The 24324-nt window shown below is 36.7% G+C and overlaps 1 protein-coding gene across 1 annotated transcript in view; it reads left to right on the top strand.

Annotated features, from left to right (window-relative positions):
- EPHA5 (EPH receptor A5) overlaps nucleotides 1-7882 on the top strand; it is a 123426-nt gene extending 115544 nt beyond the window's left edge. Inside the window, exons 13-15 of the mRNA XM_070729368.1 lie at nucleotides 1131-1280; nucleotides 5838-6031; nucleotides 7695-7882. Coding sequence (XP_070585469.1) covers nucleotides 1131-1280; nucleotides 5838-6031; nucleotides 7695-7854 — 504 coding nt within the window. The 3' untranslated portion in view covers nucleotides 7855-7882. The remainder of the gene's footprint in view (nucleotides 1-1130; nucleotides 1281-5837; nucleotides 6032-7694) is intronic.
- The last annotated feature ends 16442 nt before the right edge of the window (nucleotides 7883-24324 follow it).

Below are 24324 nucleotides of genomic sequence, written 5' to 3'. Positions count from 1 at the left end.
CTATTGTCTCTCTTTCTATCCTGCCTTCTAGCAATCATAATATATTGCTATGATTCTATGAACTTTGTTTATGCTAAACAGTGTCTCTTATATATTAATATCTACACCATTTATCCAATTAAGTACAGTATTTGTTAGTTAGAGAACCAATGTTTTTCAAATTGTGACCTGTAACTTATATATAACTTGAATTCCACATACTTTACAGAATTGGCTACATATTTTCATCATACGTGTACCACAGTAACATGTACCCTTTTTATATATACAGTATATTATACTGTTATCCATATACTCTATTTAGTGTATTAAATATCATATACTAAATAAATTGTCTCTTTTGATGCACAAACTTATTAACTACTTTAAATTTAAATGTAAAAAATTCAACTTGGAATAGGAACAATTGTATGATGTCTCAGTACTATATCTGATACCATATCATCAATGAATGTCAGTAAATAAATTTCCAGCTATAACTCTATCTTATGTTCTCACTGAGAGCAGTCATTTGTTTTCTTATTTTTATCATATGTATTATTAAACAATAGATGAATTACATGCCAATATTTCTTTATAAGACTGAGCATACACAGAAATAGTTATGGCTTGGACTATAATGTATCCTTTTCCCCTTGCAATTTGAATTTAGAATAATAATAATTATAGAATTATTATTATTATTATTATTATTATTATTATTATTATTATTATTTATTAGATTTGTATGTTTGGGTACCATGACAGATTTTGTTTCCAGGCCCACAGTACAGCTTTGACCTCAAGACTGTGATATGAAGTGTTTTCTGTATATTTTTTAAGTATTTAGTTAACAATCCAGGAACATCTGACTTAAAACTGTGTTCACTGCATTCTTGTTTGTATTTTCCTTCAGCATCTGTGATGACCCAACAGTATGTTGTTATACAAATTAAATTCAAATAGTATACCAGCAATTAATGTATCTGAAGGTATGTAATGGATTTAATAATGTAGGAGGAGATCTTTCAAAATTAAAAAATGCTTGTCCACTCATTTTCTCTAGAAAATCCTTGACACATCAAGAAAACTTAATTGAGATAATATTTATATATTTTATATATATATATATATGTTTATAATATTTCTAGGGAGGGAAAATCCCAATCCGATGGACAGCTCCTGAAGCTATAGCCTTCCGCAAATTTACCTCTGCCAGTGATGTCTGGAGCTATGGGATTGTGATGTGGGAAGTAGTGTCCTATGGAGAGAGACCCTACTGGGAGATGACCAATCAAGATGTAAATATTTCTTTTTCCTTCTCTGTGAAAATATGTTAGTCATCAAAATCAAGATGTCATATATATTAATTATTTTCTTTTTTTATTTGAAAAGCCTAAATATAAAGGTACAAGTAATGTCCAAATAATCCATTCTGAAAATAGTATGAATGTTCAAATGAGTGAAATGAAGAAAAGAAGTAAGATTAATGGATAAAAAGATAAGGTTCTTTTTCAGGCACAGCAGCTGATCTTCATTTTAATTTGAAATTCTGAGTAGTGAACATGAGATTAACCTACTATCAAACAAAACTTACTTGAAGCATCAGCTTGTCAGAATCAAATATTAATGCAAGTAGCCAGCCCTTAGTAGTACTAAACATGGAACAGCTCCCAGTCCAAATCTGGGCTGCCATCATTTGAATCCATGGTCAACTGCCTGTGATGCACTATCACTTATTTATTTATTAGATTTGTATGCCGCCCCTCTCCGAAGACTCGGGGAGGCTAAAAACAATAAAAAAGACAATGTAAACAAATCTAATATTAAAAATAATCTTAAAAACCCCAATTTAAAGAACCAATCATACATACAAGCATACCATGTATAAATTCTATAAGTCTAGGGGGGAGGGGAAAATTTCAATTCCCCCATGCCTGACGACAGAGGTGGGTTTTAAGGAGCTTGCGAAAAGCAAGGAGGGTGGGAGAAACTCTGATATCTGGGGGGAGTTGGTTCCAGAGAGTCGGGGCCACCACAGAGAAGGCTCTTCCCCTGGGTCCCGCCAGACGACATTGTTTAGTCAATGGGACCCGGAGAAGGCCAACTCTGTGGGACCTAACTGGTCGCTGGGATTTGTGAAGCAGAAGGCGGTCCCGGAGATACTTGCCTGTGATGCACCATCCACGGTCAACTGCCTGTGGGCTGCCATCATTTGAATCCATGGTCAACTGCCTGTGATGCACTGCTGGTATCTCCCAGTAGAAAAACAAAGATCTGTTTCTGACACTTTGAGCAAGCATGGTCAGCTGATTCTACTATTTGATATTTCTAATATTTTCCTGGAAAGGTGCTCTTTTCGGAATCATTGTGATGTTGAAATTGGAAAAATTCTTGTTAGTATCTTGCTGCTGCTGTTGTTACTGCTGGACAACTTCAAAATCTTGCTGCTGGATAAGGGGTCAACCAGAGACCATTTCATTTAGATACTTATCAAACCTGACATGGAGTTTTATAATGTTTTTGAGAAGTTTTTATTTATCGTTCGCCCCCTCCTCAAGAAATCTTCGCTGTACCTAGCCGTACTCAACAACTATCGTTCAATCTCCAGGTGGTGTTGCTCCAGCGGTCCTTGGAAGAAGCCGATTATCTAGGCCCTCAACAGTCAGGGTTCAGGCCCGGCTACAGCATGGAAACTGTTTTGGTCGCACTGATGGATGATCTCTGGCAGGCCCGAGACAGGAGTTTATCCTCTGTCCTGGTGCTTCTTGACCTCTCAGCGGCTTTCGATACCATCGACCATGGTATCCTTCTGCATCAGCTGGAGGGGTTGGGAGTGGGAGGCACTGTCCTTCAGTGGTTCTCCTCCTGCCTCTCCAGCCGGTCACAGTCGATGTTAGTGGGGGATAAGAGGTCGACCCCTAGGTCTCTCCCTTGTGAGGTGCCTCAGGGGTCAGTCCTCTCCCCCCTGCTATTCAATATCTACATGAAACCACTAGGTGAGATCATCCAAGGGCATGGGGTGAGGTATCATCAGTACACTGATGATACCCAGCTGTACATCTCCACCCCATGTTCAGTCAGCGAAGCAGTGGAAGTGATGTGTCGGTGCCTGGAGGCTGTTAGGGTCTGGAGGGTGTCAAGAGGCTCAAGCTCAATCGTGACAAGACGGAGTGGGCTGTGGGCTTTGCCTCTCAAGAACAATTCCATCTATCCATATATATCCCTGCGGGGGGGATTACTGACCCCTTCGGAGAGGATCCGCAACTTGGGTGTCCTCCTCCATCCACAGCTAACATTAGAGCACCATCTTTCAGCTGTAGCAAGGAGGGCATTTGCCCAGATTCGTCTGGTGCACCAGTTGTGGCCCTACTTGGACAGGGAGTCACTGCTCACGGTCACTCATGCCCTCATCACCTCAAGGTTCGACTACTGTAAACGCTTTCTACATGGGGCTATCTTTGAAAAGTGTTTGGAAGCTTCAGATCGTGTAAAATGTGGCCGCAAGAGCAATCATGGGCTTTCCTCGATATGCCCATGTCTCATCAACACTCCGCGGCTTACACTGGCTGCCAATCAGTTTCTGGTCACAATTGAAAGTGGTGGTTTATGACCTATAAAGCCCTACATGACATTGGACCAGAATATCTTTGGGACTGCCTTCTGCTCCACGAATCCTAGCGGCCAATTAGGTCCCACAGAATGGGCCTTCTCCGGGTCTCGTCGACTACACAATTCTGTCTGGTGCGACCCAGGAGAAGAGCCTTCTCTGGTGACCCCAGCACGCTGGAATCAACTCCCCCCAGAGATTAGAACTGCCACCACCCTCCTTGTCTTTCAAAAGCTCCTGAAGACACACCTATATCTGTCTTCAATTACAGTACATTCCATTACACACTTAAAAAAAACCCTGTACCAGTGGAACCCCGACATAAGAGCTGCTCGACTTAAGAGCTACTCGAGATAAGAGCTGGGAGAGGAGAGACATTTTTTTATTTTATTTCATTTATTACTTGGATTTGTATGCCGCCCCTCTCCGCGATACGAGCCGAGAAGAGCCGGGCTGGCTTACTTTCCTTCCCGCGCTGATGCAGAGCCACTCGAACAAAGCGTCGCGCCCCTCTGATGCTTTCGGTGGCTTCCGAAGCGACGCTGGGCTCTTTTGCCGCCAAAAGCGTCAGGGGGGCGTGACGCTTTGTTCGAGTGGCTCTGCATCAGCGCGGGAAGGAAGGAAAGTAAGCCAGCCCGGCTCTTCTCGGCTCGTATCCCGGCACTTGGTGAGTGGAGAGGCGGTCGCCTCCCCTGCCGCCCCACTCTGGGGGTCCTTGGCTTCTGCTGGGGGTGGGGGGATCCGAACGCTGTTTTGAATTTCACATTCCGAGTGGCCCAAACGCCGAAGGCGAACTTCCGCACCTCAGGAGTTAGCTCGCAAACGGCGCGGCTGTTTTAAAACATCGCTGCCGGCCTGGGGGGGGAGAGGGAAAGGGGGGGGGAGGGGGGGAGAGAAAGAGAGAGGGAGGGAGAGAAAGAGAGAGGGAAAGGGGGGGAGAGGGGGGAGAGAAAGAGAGAGGGATAGAAAGAGAGAGTGAGAGATGCTCAGTGAGCCTTTCTTTGAAGTTGCCTTTCTTTCTTTCTTTCTCTCTCTCTTTCTTTTTCTCTCTTGCTCTCCTGCTCTTTCATTCTTTTTTCTTTCTCTTTCTTTCTTTCTTTCTTTCTTTCTCTTGCTTTCTTTCTTCCTCTTGCTTTCTCTCCTTCCTTCCCTCCTTCCATTTCTTTCATTCTCCCTCTCTATTTTTATTTCTCTTTCATTTTCTTTCTTTCTCTCTTGCTTGCTTTCTTTCTTGCTCTTTTTCTTTCTCTCTTTTACCTTCCCTTCCTCTATTTCTTGCTTTCCTTTTCCTTCCTCCCTTCTTTCCTCCCTCTACAGGATTGGGTGGCAGTGAAGTTACTCTCCCCTTTCATAAGTTTCCTTGCTTCCTTCCTCTGTTCCTGTCCCTTCACCCTTTCTTTCTTCCTTTCTTTCTTCCTTTCTTTCTTTCCTTCCTTCCTTTCCTCCCTCCATTTCTTGCTTTCCTTTTCCTTCCTCCCTTCTTTCCTCCCTCTACAGGATTGGGTGGCAGTGAAGTTGAATAAATAACTACAGTTTAATGAATAAAAATAAAAGTTTGCCATGTTGATTGTTTTGGGTAAAAAGAGGAAGGGAAGGAAAGCTCTCAGCTTATCATCTTATTAATAAGTAAAGTTACATTTATTCTTGCAATGTCTTTTTGCATAATTTAGACTAACTTTGTGAGTTTTTTGAGGGCTGGAACCAATTAAAATTATTTACATTAATTCCTATGGGGAAAAGTCGTTCGAGATAAGAGCTGCTCGACTTAAGAGCGCAGGTCCGGAACGAATTAAACTCGTATCTCGAGGTACCACTGTATAAGATATGGCCACTACTCTTTTAGTGTCATGTATATCATTTCAATTCCATGCATTTATTTACAAAAACTCAAGATTTGGGAAGCCTTATTTATCTGAAACTGAGCTAGGGATTTTGATTGACTAGTGCTGGCTTTGTCAACTTTTTACTATTTACTGGATTATAGTAGCCCTATTACATGATCAGGAAGTCAAGAATATAATAAAAAAACATATTATATCTTCCTTGCATGAAATTGCAAATAATATTTAGAGTTTTCCAAATATACATCTTTCATACTACCATTTGTGTAGACTTAATGTCATCTAGCAGAATCATGGTCTGAATATTTTAACAATAGAAATCCCCCTGTTGCCTTTTCAGGGGAATTTTGATTACAATAATTTTTATTAAAGAAGAACATTAAGGAAATTGATTGATTTTTCCTTAGGTGATTCAAGCTGTTGAAGAAGGTTATCGTTTGCCAAGTCCCATGGACTGCTCAGCTGCTCTCTATCAGCTAATGTTAGATTGCTGGCAGAAGGATCGAAATAGCAGGCCCAAATTTGATGAAATAGTCTGCATACTGGAAAAGCTCATTCGGAATCCCAGTAGCCTGAAAACATTGGTGAACACATCAAGCAGGTATAAATTAAAATTCATGCAAATTCATGTACAATTCAGATATAAAATCAAATTCGTGCAAATTCATATCATTGATGCAAGGTGTCTCAATTTTTAATTATTGCCAAAATGCATACTATTTTTCTAATTTGGAAAGAGGTGGTACCCTTAGTTGTTTCATTTTTTGTTGTTCTGAAACAGAAATAGAGAATTTAGAAAACATGAACTAGTTGTAGGCTCCCAGACCTCAAGGCAGTAATAAGGCAAATTTCAACAGCATTTTTTTGTCTAGAAAATGAAATGAACGTTATATTAAACGGATAAATATTTCACTACTTTTAATATTTGTGTATTTTGCTTTTTGAAAAAGAGATATTTAAAAGAATTCATTGTCTATGGAAATTCTCAGTTATCCAGATCATGGTTGACCCAAAGTGCTTTTCTGAGAGGCAACTGGATTTTCTGGTTTTTCTTTTCTTTTTTCAAACAGTTACCTGTTCGAAAAGCACCTTTGGGATAAAATAATATGTTGTTTTAACTTTTGCAAATGTGGCATATATACAAAACTGGCTGATTATAAAAAGTTGTTGAAAATCCCATCCCTATAATTTATTTGGGAAAAAACATTTGTGGAAATCTAATTTGACAATAATAACAGAAATAATGTGGGAAAATCTGCTACACCTGTTTTTAAGCTTTTTTTAAAAAGACCAAATTTATTTGTTTGTTTGTTTATATGCATAAAAAGCAAAATGCACACGCATGAGATTTCAGTGATTTTTTTTTTGCTCCTACACATGCATGGAAGCAAAAAAAAAATCACTAAAATCTCTTCTACACATGCTTCTTCTCACAAGAGTTTGCTTCCTTTGCACAGAAGCAAAATCTCATTGGGATGTGCACGCAAGCATGCCGGTGACCTAAACCTGCACACACAGCGCAGCAGTAGCAGCAGTAGATAGCAACCTCCACCTGAATCACACCACTCACTTTTCATGTTTTCTGTATATTAGCTAGTTATGAAAACCAGCTGGTAATGTTACCCTATCACCATATCATAATTTTAATGTGTTCATTATTTTGAGAAAAGAATACCACCACCACCCTAAAATAAATCAATGACATAAAAATGCCCCAAGCTTCAAGATGATATTTGTGAGTTTTTGTAGAAGAATATTTTATTCTGGGCTGCCTGTTGGCTTAATATTTTTTGTTATTTTTCTAGGTTTTTAAAAATATTTTTTTAATGTTTTTCTAGTTTTTTTTTAAGCAGTCAATAAATTTAAATAAATAAATTATATTTTTAAAATGTGGGTTTAAAAATCTGGGGAAGGCATGACAGAAGGAAATTATGCCTCTTAAAATTGACCTGTAGAATATTTATATAGCTGTCTATAAAGTAAGGCTTTTATATAATATATAAGTGCACCTTTGTGCCTACTGTTCCTGTCCTAATGTATTTTTATCTTTTCTCCCTCTACTTTATCCTTATATTATGTTAAAAATACTACAATACAATACTATATTTGTATGACAAATAAAAATAAATAAATAAAAACTAATGTTGGGCACCTCCAGGGTTACTAGATAACTCTTTTTGCTGGTTTTTTTCAATGCACAATAACCTTACATCCAACTTTTTTTTACAAGTTTTTGTTAATGTATACATTGATTTCTCTTTTAGAATTTCAAATTTATTAGGGGAACACAGTCCACTTGGAAATGGTGTCTACAGATCTGTAGGTGAATGGCTAGAAGCCATCAAAATGGGACGGTACACAGAGATTTTCATGGAAAATGGATACAGTTCCATGGATGCTGTGGCTCAGGTGACATTGGAGTGAGTAGAATTCCTGATCATTTCCACTGATATATGGGAGAGCACTTTGGGTTGGAAGTCAGTTAAGCATAAAGGTAGAAAACAACTGGAAGCATTTAAGATTCTTTTAAAATTGCAATTTGATTCTAGGGAAAATTCATTTATATCCTATATAAATGATAGCGTATTAGAGATAACATTGATTTGTAGGTATCACAATTATTGAAAAGATATCATCAGCAACTTTGTACTAATAATTGATCATGTGACTGATCATTTCAACAGCATGCCAATTTTGGCATAATGTGTGTCCTGCTTTTCATATAATAAAGGTATTTTCATCCTAACTCTACATTGTATAAGGATTTTCAAGGAGAAAAAAGTCTTGACTGCAGACATCTCAGAAAAAAATTGCAGAGGAATAATCCCACTTCATTGTTATCCAGGATGTGGCAACAGGTTCTTGTCCAGAAAATCTAATAATTTTGAAGCAGATCTAATCACTATTACTTTCCCTAGGTTTGCTACACTGCTCAGTAGAGTTGTGATTCTTTCACTCACGTTATCATATTTCCAATCTTAATTTTTTTCCAAGTGATTTTTCTTTTAATATTTTGAAAAATTGTATATTTGTGTATGTGTGTCTGTACATATATATTTATATTCAAATATATTTTTCAAATTTATTGCATTTTTGTAACATACACATTTTTGTATATTTTTAATCTATATTACAACAGAGAAATTTCAGCATATATAAGTTTCAGTCTATGTCTTGATTTAGATAATTTAGACTTCATAAATTCAAATTAAAATGTGAGCAGAATAAATATTTCCTCTGTCTTTGTGAAGTTATATGAGGCAAGCTTATGTTAAGAGGCATATATTTCTCCTTTACAAGGACACAGAAATATAGGTAGGCCTCTGCAAGTGAAGAGTCTTCATTTATCTCTACCTAACTCAGAGACTTGACACATTCGAGACTTAAAAAGTGAAGCCTCATTTCTTCTTGAGATCTATATGAAATCAGAAAAGGGTCCAGTAGAAAAACCTGTGCAGCGAACATTGCTGAGAGAAGAGTTCAAAACCAGAAGAACATTCCTGACTTTCATTTGAGGGTGACAATAGCAGGAGGATCACATTTTTGCCCTGCTCTACACTGACAAAAACCTTGATTAAAATACAAGAAGGTCAGAGGTCTTGATTGATGCATAGCAAGATATGGAATCCTTTCTCTTAAAGGCTACTTTGCCAAAATGTCAGTGAGGTATGGGAAAAGGAATTCACTGTTGGTTGGTTTGTTGGTTTCTTTCTTGATTTGTTTTTACAAAAAAATAAATTGTGAAAGTGTTCCTTCCCCCTCCTCCCTACAAATTTAATAAATGCCTTCATTTTCTCTGGTTTCCAAACTAAAAAAAAAATGCTTATCAATGTCATCTATATTAGGTTAATTTTTTTAAAAAAATGATTTGCATTGTATTGTTGGTCTGCACACACAACTCTTTTAAGCACAACATTCTCTCTTCTTACTGCTCAAGGATGCAAATTAATCCTGACTCTACGGGAGATCTTCAACAATCTGCTGTTCAGTTAAAAGTATATGGTTTGCTTTATTTATTTATTTATTTGATTTAACATCAGAGGACTTCTTCTCAGCAGGAGAATGAAAATTAGGACACAAAACATCCCCCTGCTTATATTTTAAACTGTGGAATATGATGAGTGTGTCATAGCTCCCTGGCTGTGCTTGAATACTTCATCTTCCCTGAACCTGCATCAGTTTTCTCAATATTTTCCATTTGTTTCTAGAGTCTTTTTATTGGCTAATCTCAGATCCAATTCTGACTTTATGTCTAATAAGAGTAGTCAATTTTAACAATGTCGATATAGTACCGCTAGGGTTTATAAAGCATCAAACATAGAAACAGAATCTACTTTTAGAAAATGTCTTACCTATGAGAAGAAAATAAGAAAAATAGGTTGAATTTTCAGAATTCTTGCACTAGTGTTATAAATTTGGATTTCCCTGATATTCTCTTGTCTGTTGTCTATGTATCAATCTGCATAAGAATTTAAGTCAGGTATGTCCTGTATGTTTACAAATATTTTTCTGTTTCAATCTCATGAAATATAAAGGATTGGGTATTTGCATTTATGTGAAATAATATGGAGATTAATTTGTGCCTTATCAATTATTATGCTAGTTATTAATTTCTTTAGCATTTATTATAATTTTGATTGTGGATGTCATGTTTTTCCTTCAATTATATAAAAACATTATTTTTAAAACATCATGCCCCAGAAATAATTCCATTTAAAAAAAATTGACATATTTATTTATTTATTATTAATTGGGATTGTACAAATTATTGTACAAATTAACACAAGTACACAACATTAATCAAATTTTAAAGGGATTTTGGCTTTTAAAAAAGATTTACAAGTAGAAGTGTTTAAAACTATCCATACTATCTTTTAACTGAGTTAAACCTGTCAAAAAATGTCTGCTGTTTTAAATTAGGTTTTCACCCTCAGCTTTTAAAATTTATTTAAAATTCAATCCTGTTTATGTTCCATGTGTGTGTATACAAATACATATGTATACATACATACATACATACATGCATACATACATACATACATACCTGGTACATACATACCTGGTACATACATACATACATAATGATTGTAAAGGAATTCGTACTAGTGGAATTTTCTATAAGTTCAGAGTCAGAATCATGTAGAAAAGATAACTGTTAAAATGAAAATTTAACAAAACATATCATTAAGTTGTAGGTTATGTGTTATAGAGGCTGGAGGTTTATTTCTTCCATATTCTGCTTTTCTTCAACCCAGTGCCTTTGAAATTGTGTGTACAAATCCCAGAATTCTGAGAACTATAGTTTTCTGTATGCAGGCCTTAGAATTTTTAGAAAGCAGTTTTTCGTGTATTCAACCATACTATATTTTCAGAATTCTTGGTGAAAGCCAAGAATATTACATTTGTATTGTATAAATGTGCTCTAATAGAAATTAGATTTTTGATATCATTCAAACAGAAAATTAAGATAAGATTTGAAGTGGTTTGGGCTGAATAGTTAGTAAATGAAGATTCCTGATTTCTCTTTCTCCATATTCGTATCACCTGTTTCCATAGACTCACTATAAATACCGCAGAACTTACTGAAAAAACATTTTTTTCTTTACTTTTTACATTAGTTATGTAATAAAACAAATATTGTATGGAAACTATTCAGGTAAAAGATTGCATAATTCTGCTAATCCATCTCAAACTCTTCTGCTTATAAGGACATAAGAATGAAAGGGATTTGTTATGCTACCTTATATTAAAGTTCTGACTCTGACAAATTCCTAAATGAGAAAGATTATTCAGATGATTCTTCTTCAATCTACGCTAAAGATTCACATTTTTGATGTTCCTGTCTTAAGCATGTCACAGAGAAGAGATGCATGGCATCTTCTTCCTGATCCAGTTTTATAGTCACTAAGGTTACCATCTTCCACTTGAAATGTTATAGACTCTTCTATCTCAGCAGCCTGCTGCACATGTAAACCAGGCCCCACTTTAAACTTCTTGGAAGCCAAAGTCAAAGATGACCAAGGACATCCACTTCTTGCTCAGCTTTTGTACAAAAAAGTGTATATTTCTGAGTACTGATTCCTACATTGAGAATAGGATTGGACCTAATGGCCAAAATGTCCCCTTCCAACTCTCTGATTCTATAAATTCTGGAAAGATTTGAAAGCAAGGTCTTCCTCCTTTCACTCATTTTGGAGACTAGCTCATTGTAGAAGAAGTTTTACCTAGTCAGATTGAGTAGCAGTTGAGTATATCTGGCATCTTACATTAAGTCAACCATTCATCTATTTTAAAAGCAAACCATCAAAACACCCCTAGATTATTTATTATTACCATCTATAATCTATATAATTATATATATTTAGTATTTAATTTAATTTAAGGCTAGAATCTATTTGTTCTGGCCATTTTTCCTATAATAAATAATGTCGCTTTTAAAATTCATCAGCTATAGTTTTTGTTTTTCAGCTTTTAAAATATGCTTTAATTTTTATTGCTGGAAAAATCCATGAAGTCCACTTAAGACATTGAAATATAAGATAAAACAAATCAAAGCTCACTAATATACTTTCTGAATCAGTTTATATTTTAAAAATTGGCTATGAGAATTTATTTGAAGTCTAACTGGATTATTTGATATAGACAAAATATTCAACTATTGATTTATAAGGTTTTTATATGATTGTATTTTTTAAGTTTTTGGTTTCATATGTATATGTGTGAAATAGATACTGAAAGACCAAAACAAAATTACTTTCAATCAATTGATAAGTCAGTCTTTATTGTAAATGTAAATTTGCAAACAAAAAACCCCCCCAACTATTGCAACAAAACTCAAACTTATTAATAAATGAGCAATTGTTTCATTTCATATAATTTCAAAATCTTCTGGATGAGTCCGTTTCTATGAAGAAACCAGTAGGATATATAGCTCTACTTGTCATAGAATCCTTGAGTTGGAAAAGTATATTGCTATTAATTCTAAAACATTGGTCACAAAGAAGATCCAGTTTTTTAAAAAAAAACAGAAAAAACTGCCAAATGGCTGATTAATTATTTTTATCTTAATCATCATGTTAATCTGAATCTGTTGTTGAATTTCTCAAATATTTCCTAGAACAAAAGAAATTGTGGCAATTTACTCTGATTGTTTTTAAGGATAAATGTTTAGCAGTAGCTTCAAGAAAAAGCATGGGGCATTTAAAAGTTTAAAATTACTTATAACAGCTAAAATCCTGAGAACATGTTTGGATGGAAAATATGCATCTTTATTCTAAACTCAAAGCAATTTTCAGTTTCCCACAAAACAAACGATTGTTTGTGGAAAATGTCTGGATTTAAATGTGTTGTAACATACTTACCAGGGTTGGCTATTCATATTGTTCCAGAGCTAGGACTTGGGGAGAACAAATAAATTCAAATTCAGAACTTTAAAACAGATTTAACATTGTTTAAAATGCATTAGCTGGTTTTGCTGGTTTCCCAGGACATTTATCTTGAAATTTGAGTCCAGGCAATAAGAAGGCAAACTTAAGATTCCTTCAAAGGAATACATGATGATTTTTGGAGTTGTTTTAAATTATCCTCAATCTGAAAATCTTGGTGGCTTTCTTTCAGTTGTCATTAATAAGCTTGCCAGTTAGCAAGGTCTTTTTCAAAGAAACATTATCAAAAGTGATGCCTTTTGAATGTAATGGTTTTTAAAAAAAAAAAAATGGATCCCATCGCTGTTGCCCCAAATCCTGTGCTCTGTTCTAGACCCTTCTTCAACGACCTGACAACCAGTATGTTCCAATATTATTGCTGCCATGTAGTTCTAATTCTAACGAGAAATGGATCCCATTTTCTACCTGTGCTTCCATCTGGATTATCAGACTGTTCTCACAGAAAAAAGAGCAACTATTTCTAACTTTATGGACAATCTCTGATGATTTTGAGTGCCAGAACAACCCTCAAGAAAAATAGCTAAGTAAAACTGGCCTCTTAAATTGCATAATGGACTGGACTTTAATGACTTCATCACATCTCCCTTTTGAAAGATAGGTACCGAATCTCAGGATACTTTGTTGCTTTTCATCCAGTGGACAGCTCTGAAAATTTATAAATATGTGTGGGTGTTGTGTTGTGTTACATTGTAATTGTTTTATTTTTCTTTTAAAATAAATGTTCATTTTTAATAAAAACACAGTCCCTTTATGGAAAAAATATCAGAAATTCACCGGCTCTTGCTTTTTAACCCTATTCTTCATCCGTTGCGATGTATATATTTGAAATCAATTATCATACCATGCTTCTTTTGGAAAAGATAAACAAGAGCAGATGAATGCTTTATATCCTCCCACAAGAATTGAAAATTTAATTAACTAAACTGTCTCCCATACACTTATGAGCATTCCTGAACATAGCAAATGCTTTCCTTTCAGGTACAAGAGCTTTTTGAGTCTGCATGAAGTGCAGATTACAATTTGTGAAAATAAACATTAAGTATATATAGTTTTTCAGTCACACTGACACTATACCTTTTGAAAGTATAATTAGATTAGATTTATTAGATTTGTATGCCGCCCCTCTCCGGATACTGAGGCAACATTAGTTTACCATTTTTTTTGTGCCAGAACTTGATCATAATTGTATTACAATACAATACAATAAATTTTCTTGGGGAAAGAAGCAGAGTCTGCACTTTTTGAGCCTTATTTAAGCAAAATATGATTCTGTAGTGGTAACTCAAACAGAATATGCTTTGGTAAACACAATTAGCAACTCTGGTAAATGGGGCAGGGTAACCTTTGATTTAATTGGGATTATATTACTTTTCACATTACTGAAGTGTATATATAGTGTTAAAATTAAATGTGTTCAAAACCAATTTGTACAATAAATTAATAGATTCCTTAGGCAATCTATAATATTCTTTCTGATATAACCCAACTTTACATTAGTATGTCAATAAATGATAACATTCAGGAATAGAAGGAACAGGTTGGATTAAGAATACATATGTCTATACGTTTTCCACTTCAAATTTCTCTCTTTTAATTATGCCCTGATGTTCATATTCTGTTTAGCAAGTGTTGTGGTTGTCAAATAACTAAAAATTACTACTGGGAAATTTTTAGCTGGCCTTGATACTACCAAGGATGGTTGTTATGAAGAAGCAATATATGTGGATGTATGTATGTAATAGTGTGTATACATCTATATACGTACATATACACAAATGTGTATATAAAAAGTTATATGCCACTCTTCAACCAAAGTGGAAATTGCAAATGAATAATTGATAGACAGATTATTGTCTTCATTCTATAAAAGGCAAGTGTTGTTTTCACCACAGTACGCCAGTATTACTCCATCTCTACGTGAGCTCCATTGGTTGCCATGGGGCTACCTTTGAAAAGTGTTCAGAAACTTCAGATCGTGCAAAATGCAGCTGCGAGAGCAACCATGGGCTTCCCCAGGTATGCCCATGTCACACCAACACTCCTCAGTCTGCATTGATTGCCGATCAGTTTCCGGTCATAATTCAAAGTGTTGGTTATGACCTATAAAGCCCTTTATGGCATCGGACCAGAATATCTCCGAGATCACCTTCTGCTGCACGAATCCCAGCGACCGGTTAGGTCCCACAGAGTTGTCCTTCTCCGAGTCCCGTCGACTAAACAATGTTGTTTGGCGGGACCCAGGGGAAAGAGCCTTCTCTGTGGTGGCCCCGACCCTCTGGAACCAGCCCCCCCCCCAGAGATTAGAATTGCCCCCATCCTCCCTGCCTTTTGCAAACTTCTTAAAACTTACCTCTGCCGCCAGGCATGGGGAAATTGACACATTTCCCCCAGGCTTATATAATTTTATGTATGGTATGCTTGCGTTGAATGATTTTTAAATTAATGGGTTTTTAGATATTTTTTAAATATTAGATTTGTTTATTGTATACTGTTGTGAGCCGCCCCGAGTCTGTGGAGAGGGGCGGCATACAAATTTAATAAATAAATAAATAAACCTGGCACTTTTTCAAAAAGCAACTGGACTTTCTTTGTTTTTCTGTGAAGCTGTTTTGCTTCTCATCCAAGAAGCTTATTCAGGAGCTTATTCAGTAGAACCTTCTTGTATGAAAACTTCTAAATATTTTCAAGAAAAAACAAAGGACATCCAGTTGCTTTTGGAAAAGCACAATTGGTACAACCCTGACCAGAATGACTGAGAATCACCATAGACAAGAAGCTAAGAAGTAAGAAAAGAGAAGATGTATAAGCATCAGGTGTGGGAAAGAGGAGGTGAAAAAAGGATGCGGACAAAAATTCAATAAATAAATAAATAAATAAATATTGCCCCGAGTTCTTGGAGAGGGGAGGCATATAAATCAAATAAATAAATAAATGACTAAATGTAAGACCAAGTGAGAAGCAGGGGTAAAAAAAAAATAGATGAGGAATGGTGGAGGGTGATTCACATTCTTACCAAAAAGGCATCAGGTGATGGGGGAACACATTGAGGAGAGTGAAAGGCCTCTGTTGCATTTTTTAAAAGTATTTTTAAATTTTATAATACAAAAATTCCATTTTCAATTTAAACAATGTGTTGTCTGTCAGAGTGCTTATACATACATATATCAATATTATATTCATTTAATAACATTTTAATTTTTTTTTACCATCTTCATTTTTAATATACAGCCATCAAATCAATCAAAAGGAAAACATATTTTTCTGTTTCCTTTCTCATATTTGTCATATTTCCCCCAATTTTGCAATCAAAACCTTCTCTCCTCTCCTCTCCTCTTCCTACTTTCCTTTTCTTTTCCTCTTCTGCTTCTCCTTTCTTTCCTTCACCCTTTCCATCTTTTCCCTTTCTTTCCCTCTTTTCTTTCCTCTCTCTACCTCCTTCTTCCTTCATCCTCTTTTCTTTTTTTGGCCTTTCTCCTCTTCTCTCTCCTACTTCCCTCCAATCCCGTCCACTCCTTTGTTCTTCCATTTTCCATCTTCCAGTCATTTACCACCTTCACTGATAGTTGTATTGATTTAAACCATGTAGCTAAATTTCTGCATGTGTAAGAATTAGCTATTGTCTCTCCCTAGGTGATTCCATTGCCTGAACCAATTTATGGTTTAGCTGTGATTTGGTAGGTCTCACCACAGTAAACTAGTTTTTTAAACATTTGTGCATACAGAGAGACATGCACAACACTGTAGCTTTATGTTTATATAACTTCTTGCCTGAAGTTATATGAATTGAGGAAGAAGCATCTAAGCAATTTGTTTTGTTTTTGCACCATAGGATTTGTTGAAACTCAGAATGAGTTTTTTACTCTTTGGTCTCAGCATAGAGCCTTGAAACAAAGCGGGAGGAAACAGAGGCAGGCAGTTTTGGATATCCTTAGTGAATCAGTGCAAGGTCAAAATAAGGAATAAAATTTATGCAATATTTCTTCCTCTTAACACCACATCCTACAGTGCAATCTTGAATTGCCATATTCTGAATCAGCACATTTAGAAGACCAAGAGGCTGACAGTGATAGCCAGGAAACCAGGATCAATGTGCGTAATGTAATGGAGAAATAAATTAAATCAACTGAGCATGTCCAAAACCATAACACAGACACAGCTGGTATTAGGGAAATAACTTTTCCTAGTTTATCATTTTCATTTCAGTGGTTTTTATGGAAATCACCCATAAGTCAGGCAGGACATAAAAAGGCTCATTGAGGTAGTATCAATAGCCATTCTTAAGAAACAGAATCGCCATGGCACTAAGCTTCTGCAAATTATTTCAGTGAGTTGACATTTTCCTTGCATATTAGGCCTCCTGGAAAATATCTGGACGACTGATTCTGATTTCCATCAGCTTTTTGCTTGGTAGTACTGAAGCTTGATTTGTGCTATATCTCTCCTGTATGTAAAAAAAAAACATGTAATAAAACATCAATCAGATGGATCCAGATGGTAGAAAAAGAGAATTAGATGGATGAGAGTTGAATATGCTTCGTACAACTTATCTGGGAAGGGCACTTGTTATTGTGGCACCAGTCCTCAATCTATGTTGAAAACCTCAGGCAGCCAGGATGTGTCTGGAGGAAGCAGTCAGCCCACTCCTAACTAGCCTGGTGTCTGAATAGCAGTAGCAATTCAATAATTTGTTTTAAAAATGAAGAAATAATTCTTTCAATTAGGATTAATGTGGAGGTTACATCTTCCATTCTGAAACTCATCCCTGTGGGATTTTAAAGGGCTTGTCTTTCCTCCCTAGTGATTACACAACATACATTTCTTATGCTTTTGTTGTTCTTTTAACTTGTCTTGAGATAAGCAACTGTAAACTTTTACAATGAAATAAATTTCTAAATAATTTAAAATATTATAGATCACCTGGAACCTCTGACATGCATAATATATGTCAAAACTACAGGTTGAAGAATCACGCTAAGAATCAGCACACTAAAGCATATTAGGGTGGCACCAAGTTGCTTGACCATATTAAATAAATATCCTGCAGATGACTGGCAATAGTTCCCCAAAGCCTCAAAGCTCCTCAGGGAGCACATCCCTGCTATTTGACAGCCTTTAAATGGCCAGGCTGTTCTGTTACCAAGGAAGTAATGCATTTTATATGTGCTGGGAAGATTGATGGGCAGATGGGCATGTACATAGGATTGGAGCTACTGCCATGCTCCCCAGATGTATGACTTTGACATCAGATGCAATGGCACAGCTGGCTACCTTGCAATTTCATGGAGATTAAACAAATTGCATCATTAAAAATAAAAATGCTGATGAGCCTGACATTATTGGCTGCTCATGCAAAGGGTGAGTCTTTCTTTGCCTCAAAAATGCAGATGAGCTGACCTTTCTACTGATTGAATAATATAATTGCAAATGACAGTCCAAAAGAGGCTGGGAGTTCATTCAGAATCTAACTGGAATAAGCAGAATTATGTTATATATGGAGATGGAGGAAGTAACAGGGATCCATCCAGCTGAAGCATTGTACAGAATCCCTAATCTTTTCCAAGCTTCATATTTTAAATTTCAGTACTTAATCCACATCAAATGAAATCTATGTTAATTTTATCAGATCACATTCACTTTTTATGTCTCCCCACCATTGTCTTTTCCCCTTTACTAGTATTGCTAATTCTAAATTCCTCAGAGCAAAAAGAATTTTCTTGATTCATGTTATCTTATAAACTGTATGGCACCCTTCACTAACCAGATTTTAGACCACTGCTACTCAATATTAAATGATGCCTATCGCTCTCTACCAAGAGCAGCTGTGGGACACTCTAACTATTGTATGATACACCTTGTGCTTGTTTGTATACAAAGACTTAAAATCATACAGGAAAAGGACTTGAAATCAATAATGAGGAATTACAACCAGCTGGCCAACAAGATCAAGGATATAGGTGCACAGGTAGCCTTTTCGTCAATACTACCAGTGAGAGGACAGCACCCAGGAAGAGAACAAAAAATTCAGCAACTGAACCACTGGCTAAAAGATGGTGCTGCCAAAAAACTCTTTAGATTCCTCAATCACGAACCATATTATCTCCAAGACGGGCTTTTAGCAAGTGACAGGCTACACCTCACTAAAACTGGGGAAAATGTCTTTGGAAACCAACTGCCCAACTTGTTAAGGGGCTTTAAACTAAAATTGAGTGGGGTGGGTGGCCAGGCTCCAGGACCCAGCTTCAAACAAGGACTCCTAGCTAATAAGTCAAACAACAAAGCGGGAAGGGAAGGGCAACAAACCCAAACAACAATCAGAAAACACAAAGGCCCCACCCAGAACCAGGCACACAGAACTCAAATGCCTTTACACAAACACACAAAGCCTGGGGAACAAACAGTGAAGTAGAAACACTAATGCACAAAGGTGATCATGGCATAGTTGGAATAACTGAAACCTGATGGGATGAAACACACAATGAGTCTTTGGAGAGGGGTGGCATACAAATATTATCATCATCATCATCATCATCATTATTAATTAACACAAATAAAAGGATACAAACTTTTTTAAAAAAATAGATCACACAAAAAGGCGGTGGAGTTGCACCGCACTGTATATAAAGGACTATTACAATGTCACAGTGATGCAAGTAAAAAGAGAAGAAAACCCCCTTGCAAGCATATGGGCCAACATAAAGGGGGAAAAGTGTGACACAACAATAGGAGTATACTACAGACCACCAAACCAAACAGAAAATGGATAGCCTTTTTACCAACCCACTAACACACATTTCCACTAGGACTCCAAGATCCCTTGCACAGCAACAGTAGTAACTGTGAGAGGGATCTTGGAATTCTAGTGGACAACCATTTAAATATGAGTGTGCAGCAGCTGCCAAAAAAGCTAACACAGTTCTAGACTGCATTAACAGAGGCATAGAATCAAAATCACGTGAAGTGTTAATATCACTTTATATGGCCTCAGTAAGACCACACTTGGAACACTGCATTCAGTTTTAATTGCCATGATGCAAAAAGGATGTTGAGATTCTAGAAAAAGTGCAAGAAGAGCAACAAAAATGATTAGGGGACTGGAGGTTAAAACATATGAAGAACGGTTGCAGGAACTGGGCATGGTTAGTTTAATGTCCTTAGAGAGTGGCAGCATCCAAATCCAATTAATTAATTAATTAATTAAAAGAAGGACCAGGGGAGACATTATAGCAGTGTTCCAGTATCTCAGGGGTTGCCACAAAGAAGAAGGAGTCAACCTATTCTCCAAAGCATCTGAGGGTAGAATAAGAAGCAATGGGTGGAAATTAAACAAGGAGAGAAGCAACATAGAACTAAGGAGAAATTCCCTGACAGAACAGTTAATCAATGGAACAGATTGCCTCCAGAATTTGTGAATGCCCCAATGCTGGAAGTTTTTAAGCAGATGATGGATTACCATCTGTCTAAAGTTGTGTAGGGTTTCTTGCCTAAGCAAAGAGTTGGATTAGAAGACCTCCAAGGTCCCTTCCAACTCTGTTATATGTAAGAAAAACAACACAGTAATAATGGGAGGCTTCAATTACCCAGACGTCAACTCTGCACTAAGAGAAAAATCAAACAAATTTCTAACCAAATTTCTTGCAGGCAACTTCATCATCCAAAAAGTAGAGGAAGGAACTAGAGGGGCAGCCAAACAATAGGCCCCAATAACACTAAAGTCCCAGATTTTAGAAAAGTGAACTTCAACAAACTTGGAGGAAACCTGAGAGCGGTCCCTTGGATAGAAGCCTTAAAAGGCAAAACCACTCAAGGAGAATGGGAGACTTTAAAAACCATGATCAACACTATCCCAATGAAAAAGAAATATATGAAATCTAAAAAGAAACTGACATGGCTACACAAAGACCTCATAGATAAACTGAATGAAAAAATACAAAAAAACGGAAAGAAGGACTTATAACAAAGGCAGAGTACCAACATATAGCCAGAATCCGCAATGAAAAAATCAAGACCCCAAAGGCCCAGTATAAACTGGGTCTAGCAATAAGAATAAAAGACAATAAAAAAAGTTTTTTCCAAACATAAACAACAACAAAAACCCCAAAGAAACAATCATTTCACTAAAAAGAGAAGATGGCAAGGAAGTAACAGACAATAGAGACAAAGCAGAATTACTCAACACATTCTTCACATCTGTCTTCACTCATAAAGAAACTAAACCAACAAATCTGTAACACAACTGCAAGAAACAGCATTGGAACTCAACTCCACATCAACAAAAACACAGTAGGAGACCACTTGTTGGAACTCAATGAATATAAATTACCAGGACCAGATGGACTATACCTCAGAGTCCTAAAGGAACTACCAAGGGTTGTCGCCAAACCAATGTACCACATATTCCAAAGATCCTGGCTCACAGGAGCACTACCAGATGATTGGAAATGAACTGACACAGTCCCCATCTACAAAAAAGGGAAAGAAACTGATCCAGGAAACTACATATCAATTAGCCTTAAATCAATACCCAGGAAAATACCAGAAAGAAATAATCAAAGAACAAATCTGCCACCATCTAGTGACAAATAATGTAAGAACCAACAGCCAACTTGGGTTTGTCAGGAACAAATCATGCCAAACCAATCTCATTTCATTCTTCAATACTATAACCAAATCAATTGATCAGCGCAATGCAGTGAAGTCAGTATACTTGGACTTCAGTAAAGCATTTGACAAGGTCGACCATAATCTACTACTCTGCAAACTAGAGAAAAGTGGGATAGATAGCAATACACACAGGTGGATTGACAACTGGTCGACCATCCACACCCAACGAATGGTCCTGAATGGGTCCATGTCCACATAGAAAGAAGTAAGCAATGGGATATCATAAGGATATCTATTTAGCTATTTAGCATATTCATCAACGACCTAGGCAAGGGAATAGAGGGGAAACTAAATTCACAGATGACACCAAGCTGGCAGGAGTGGCCAACACCCCAGAGGATAGGATCAATATAGAAAGGGATCTAGACAGACTAGTAAAATTGGTCCAAACAAACAAAATGAAGCTCAACACAGAGAAAGGTAAGATCCTAGGTATGAAAAACCCAAAACATACATACAAACTAGGTGAAAACACATTTAACAGCAGTGAATATGAGAGAAACCTTGGAGTCTTGGTGGCATAGTTCCCTCTAAGCTGAGCAGTGAGCAATCGCTCACTTAAAAATCATCATCAACTCAGAGTTTTCCAAACCTGCCCAGAAACCGAGAGGGAAAGAGTGAGAGGGAAGGAGAGAGAGAGGAAGAGAGGAAGAGAGAGAAACAGATAGAAAAAAGAGAGGAAGGAAAAGAGAAAGAAAAAGAATGGGAGTAAGGAAGAGAGAGAAAAAATCAAAATCTAGTTTGAAACTAGCTCAACTATTTAAGTGGCATTTTGACATTGATAGAGTTGCCCTATTATGAGCTCACTGTTATAGACACACAGTACAGTATTTTATTTTGAAATTCTCTGAGGCAAAACAGGGTGGGTTTTTTATTTGTTTGTTTGTTTGTTTATTTATTTATTTATTTATTTATTATTTCTGTGCTGCCCAGTCCCGAAGGGACTGCCGCTCAGACACTATACTTTTCCGCCCACCCCCCCAAAAAATTAGAGGGAACACTGCTTGGTGGACAACCAACTAAACATGAGCCAGCAATGTACAGTGGCAGCTAAAAACCCCAATACAACAAACGGGGGGTGGGCTACTAATACCTGTAATGACCTAGTTAGACCACACCTAGAGTACTGCATTCAGTTTTGGGCACTACACTATAAAAGAGACATTGAATTTCTAGAGGAAGTACAGAAGAGAACAATCAGAATGATAAAGGGACTAGAAAATAAATCATACAGGGAAAGGCTGCAGGAACTTGGCATGGATAGTTTAGCAAAGAGGAAGTTCAGGGGGGACATGATAGCAGCCTTCAAATACTTGAGGGGCTGCCACAGAGATGAGGGGATCACATTGTTTTCCAGAACACCAGAAAACCAGACAAGGAGCAACAGATGGAAGCTGACCAAGGAGAGATTCAACCTGGAAATAAGGAAGAACTTACTGACAGTGAGAATGATCAACCAGTGGAATGGCTTATCTGCAGAGGTGATTAATGCTCCAACGCTAGAGACTTTCAAGAAAAGATTGGTCTGCTATTTTCTGGGGTGGTGCAGGCCAGGTCTCCTGCACTAGCAGGGGATTGGAATAGAATACCTACAAGGTCTTTTCCAACTGTAAATGAATGGATGAATGAACAAATGAACGAACAAACAAACAAACGAATAAACAAATGAATAAACAAACAAATCACAGAGAGAAACCAAAGCTGTCCCTTGCTTTAGTGGGCCAAACATCTGAGTTTGTCATTTGAAAGACCAACAGTGAGTGGAGGAAAATTAATCCAAAGCTATAGAACAAGGGCAATTATAATAGCGAGATTTTTAAAAAATATAGTCCACATCAAAGAAAGAAGTTATATTTTGTTGTGATTGCTTTATTTGAACCTCCTTTTTTATTATATTGTGGTTCTGATAGATAAGGAAGAGTAGTTATCCTGTGGGAACCCTCCATTTAATTTGCTGGGTCCATACAAGAACATACTTAGCTTTATAAGTAAAACTAAGTGTTAAGCAAGGCAGATGACAAAGGAGAACTCAGATTTATTACATTATATGCAGTGACTGAAGGCTGGTGATGTTGAGTTTTCTATCATAATAGGACCAAGTTAGAAGTTTAAATATTTATTTATCATTTATTTACTGTACTTTTCAGAGTATAAGATGCACCGGAATATAGGATGCACTTTAATTTTGGGGGAACAGAACAAAGAATGTGGAAGTTTTTAAAATATTGTAATTTTTGCTTGGGGATTTCTGGTGGACAAAAAGAGAATATACAAGATTTGGTGTGAGGAATTTGGTTTCCTCATTTCATATTTGTCAACAAATCAAAGCTATTCATGGTGAGTGAGGAGGGTTTTGTATGGCATAGCAAAATGCAACATAGTACATAAAATTCACAGAAATAAGATATAAAACATCTATGTGAATTATTTTACAAACACATAATATGAGGGTTGAAAAAGTTTGCTACTAGGTAATTGTCCAGATTTTCCTTGGAAGATCAAAGCCAAAAGAGCACTGTATATAATTCAATGTAGACTAACCTCTTTGTGGTGCATCCCAGGAAATGTGACTTTGTCACTACTAAATAGTTGATACATTCTGGCTGCTGAGCCTTATAAGGATTTCCCAGCAAGAAGCAGCAGCATGAAAACTTATTTCCACACTAAGTATGACAATTCTGTTCCCCTTGAGACAGTTTCTTTTATCAATGAGCTCTCAGAGCTGCCTGCCACCTCAAATGTAATGCTCTGTTTTGGTCTCCGCATGCTCCGTTTTTGGAATTGGGGA

Source organism: Erythrolamprus reginae, chromosome Z, assembly GCF_031021105.1.
Source record: "Erythrolamprus reginae isolate rEryReg1 chromosome Z, rEryReg1.hap1, whole genome shotgun sequence".
In the NCBI taxonomy this organism is placed as follows: Eukaryota; Metazoa; Chordata; class Lepidosauria; order Squamata; family Dipsadidae; genus Erythrolamprus; species Erythrolamprus reginae.
The sequence above is the reverse complement of the archived record's forward strand: the minus strand, read 5'-3'. Positions and strand labels throughout refer to the sequence as shown.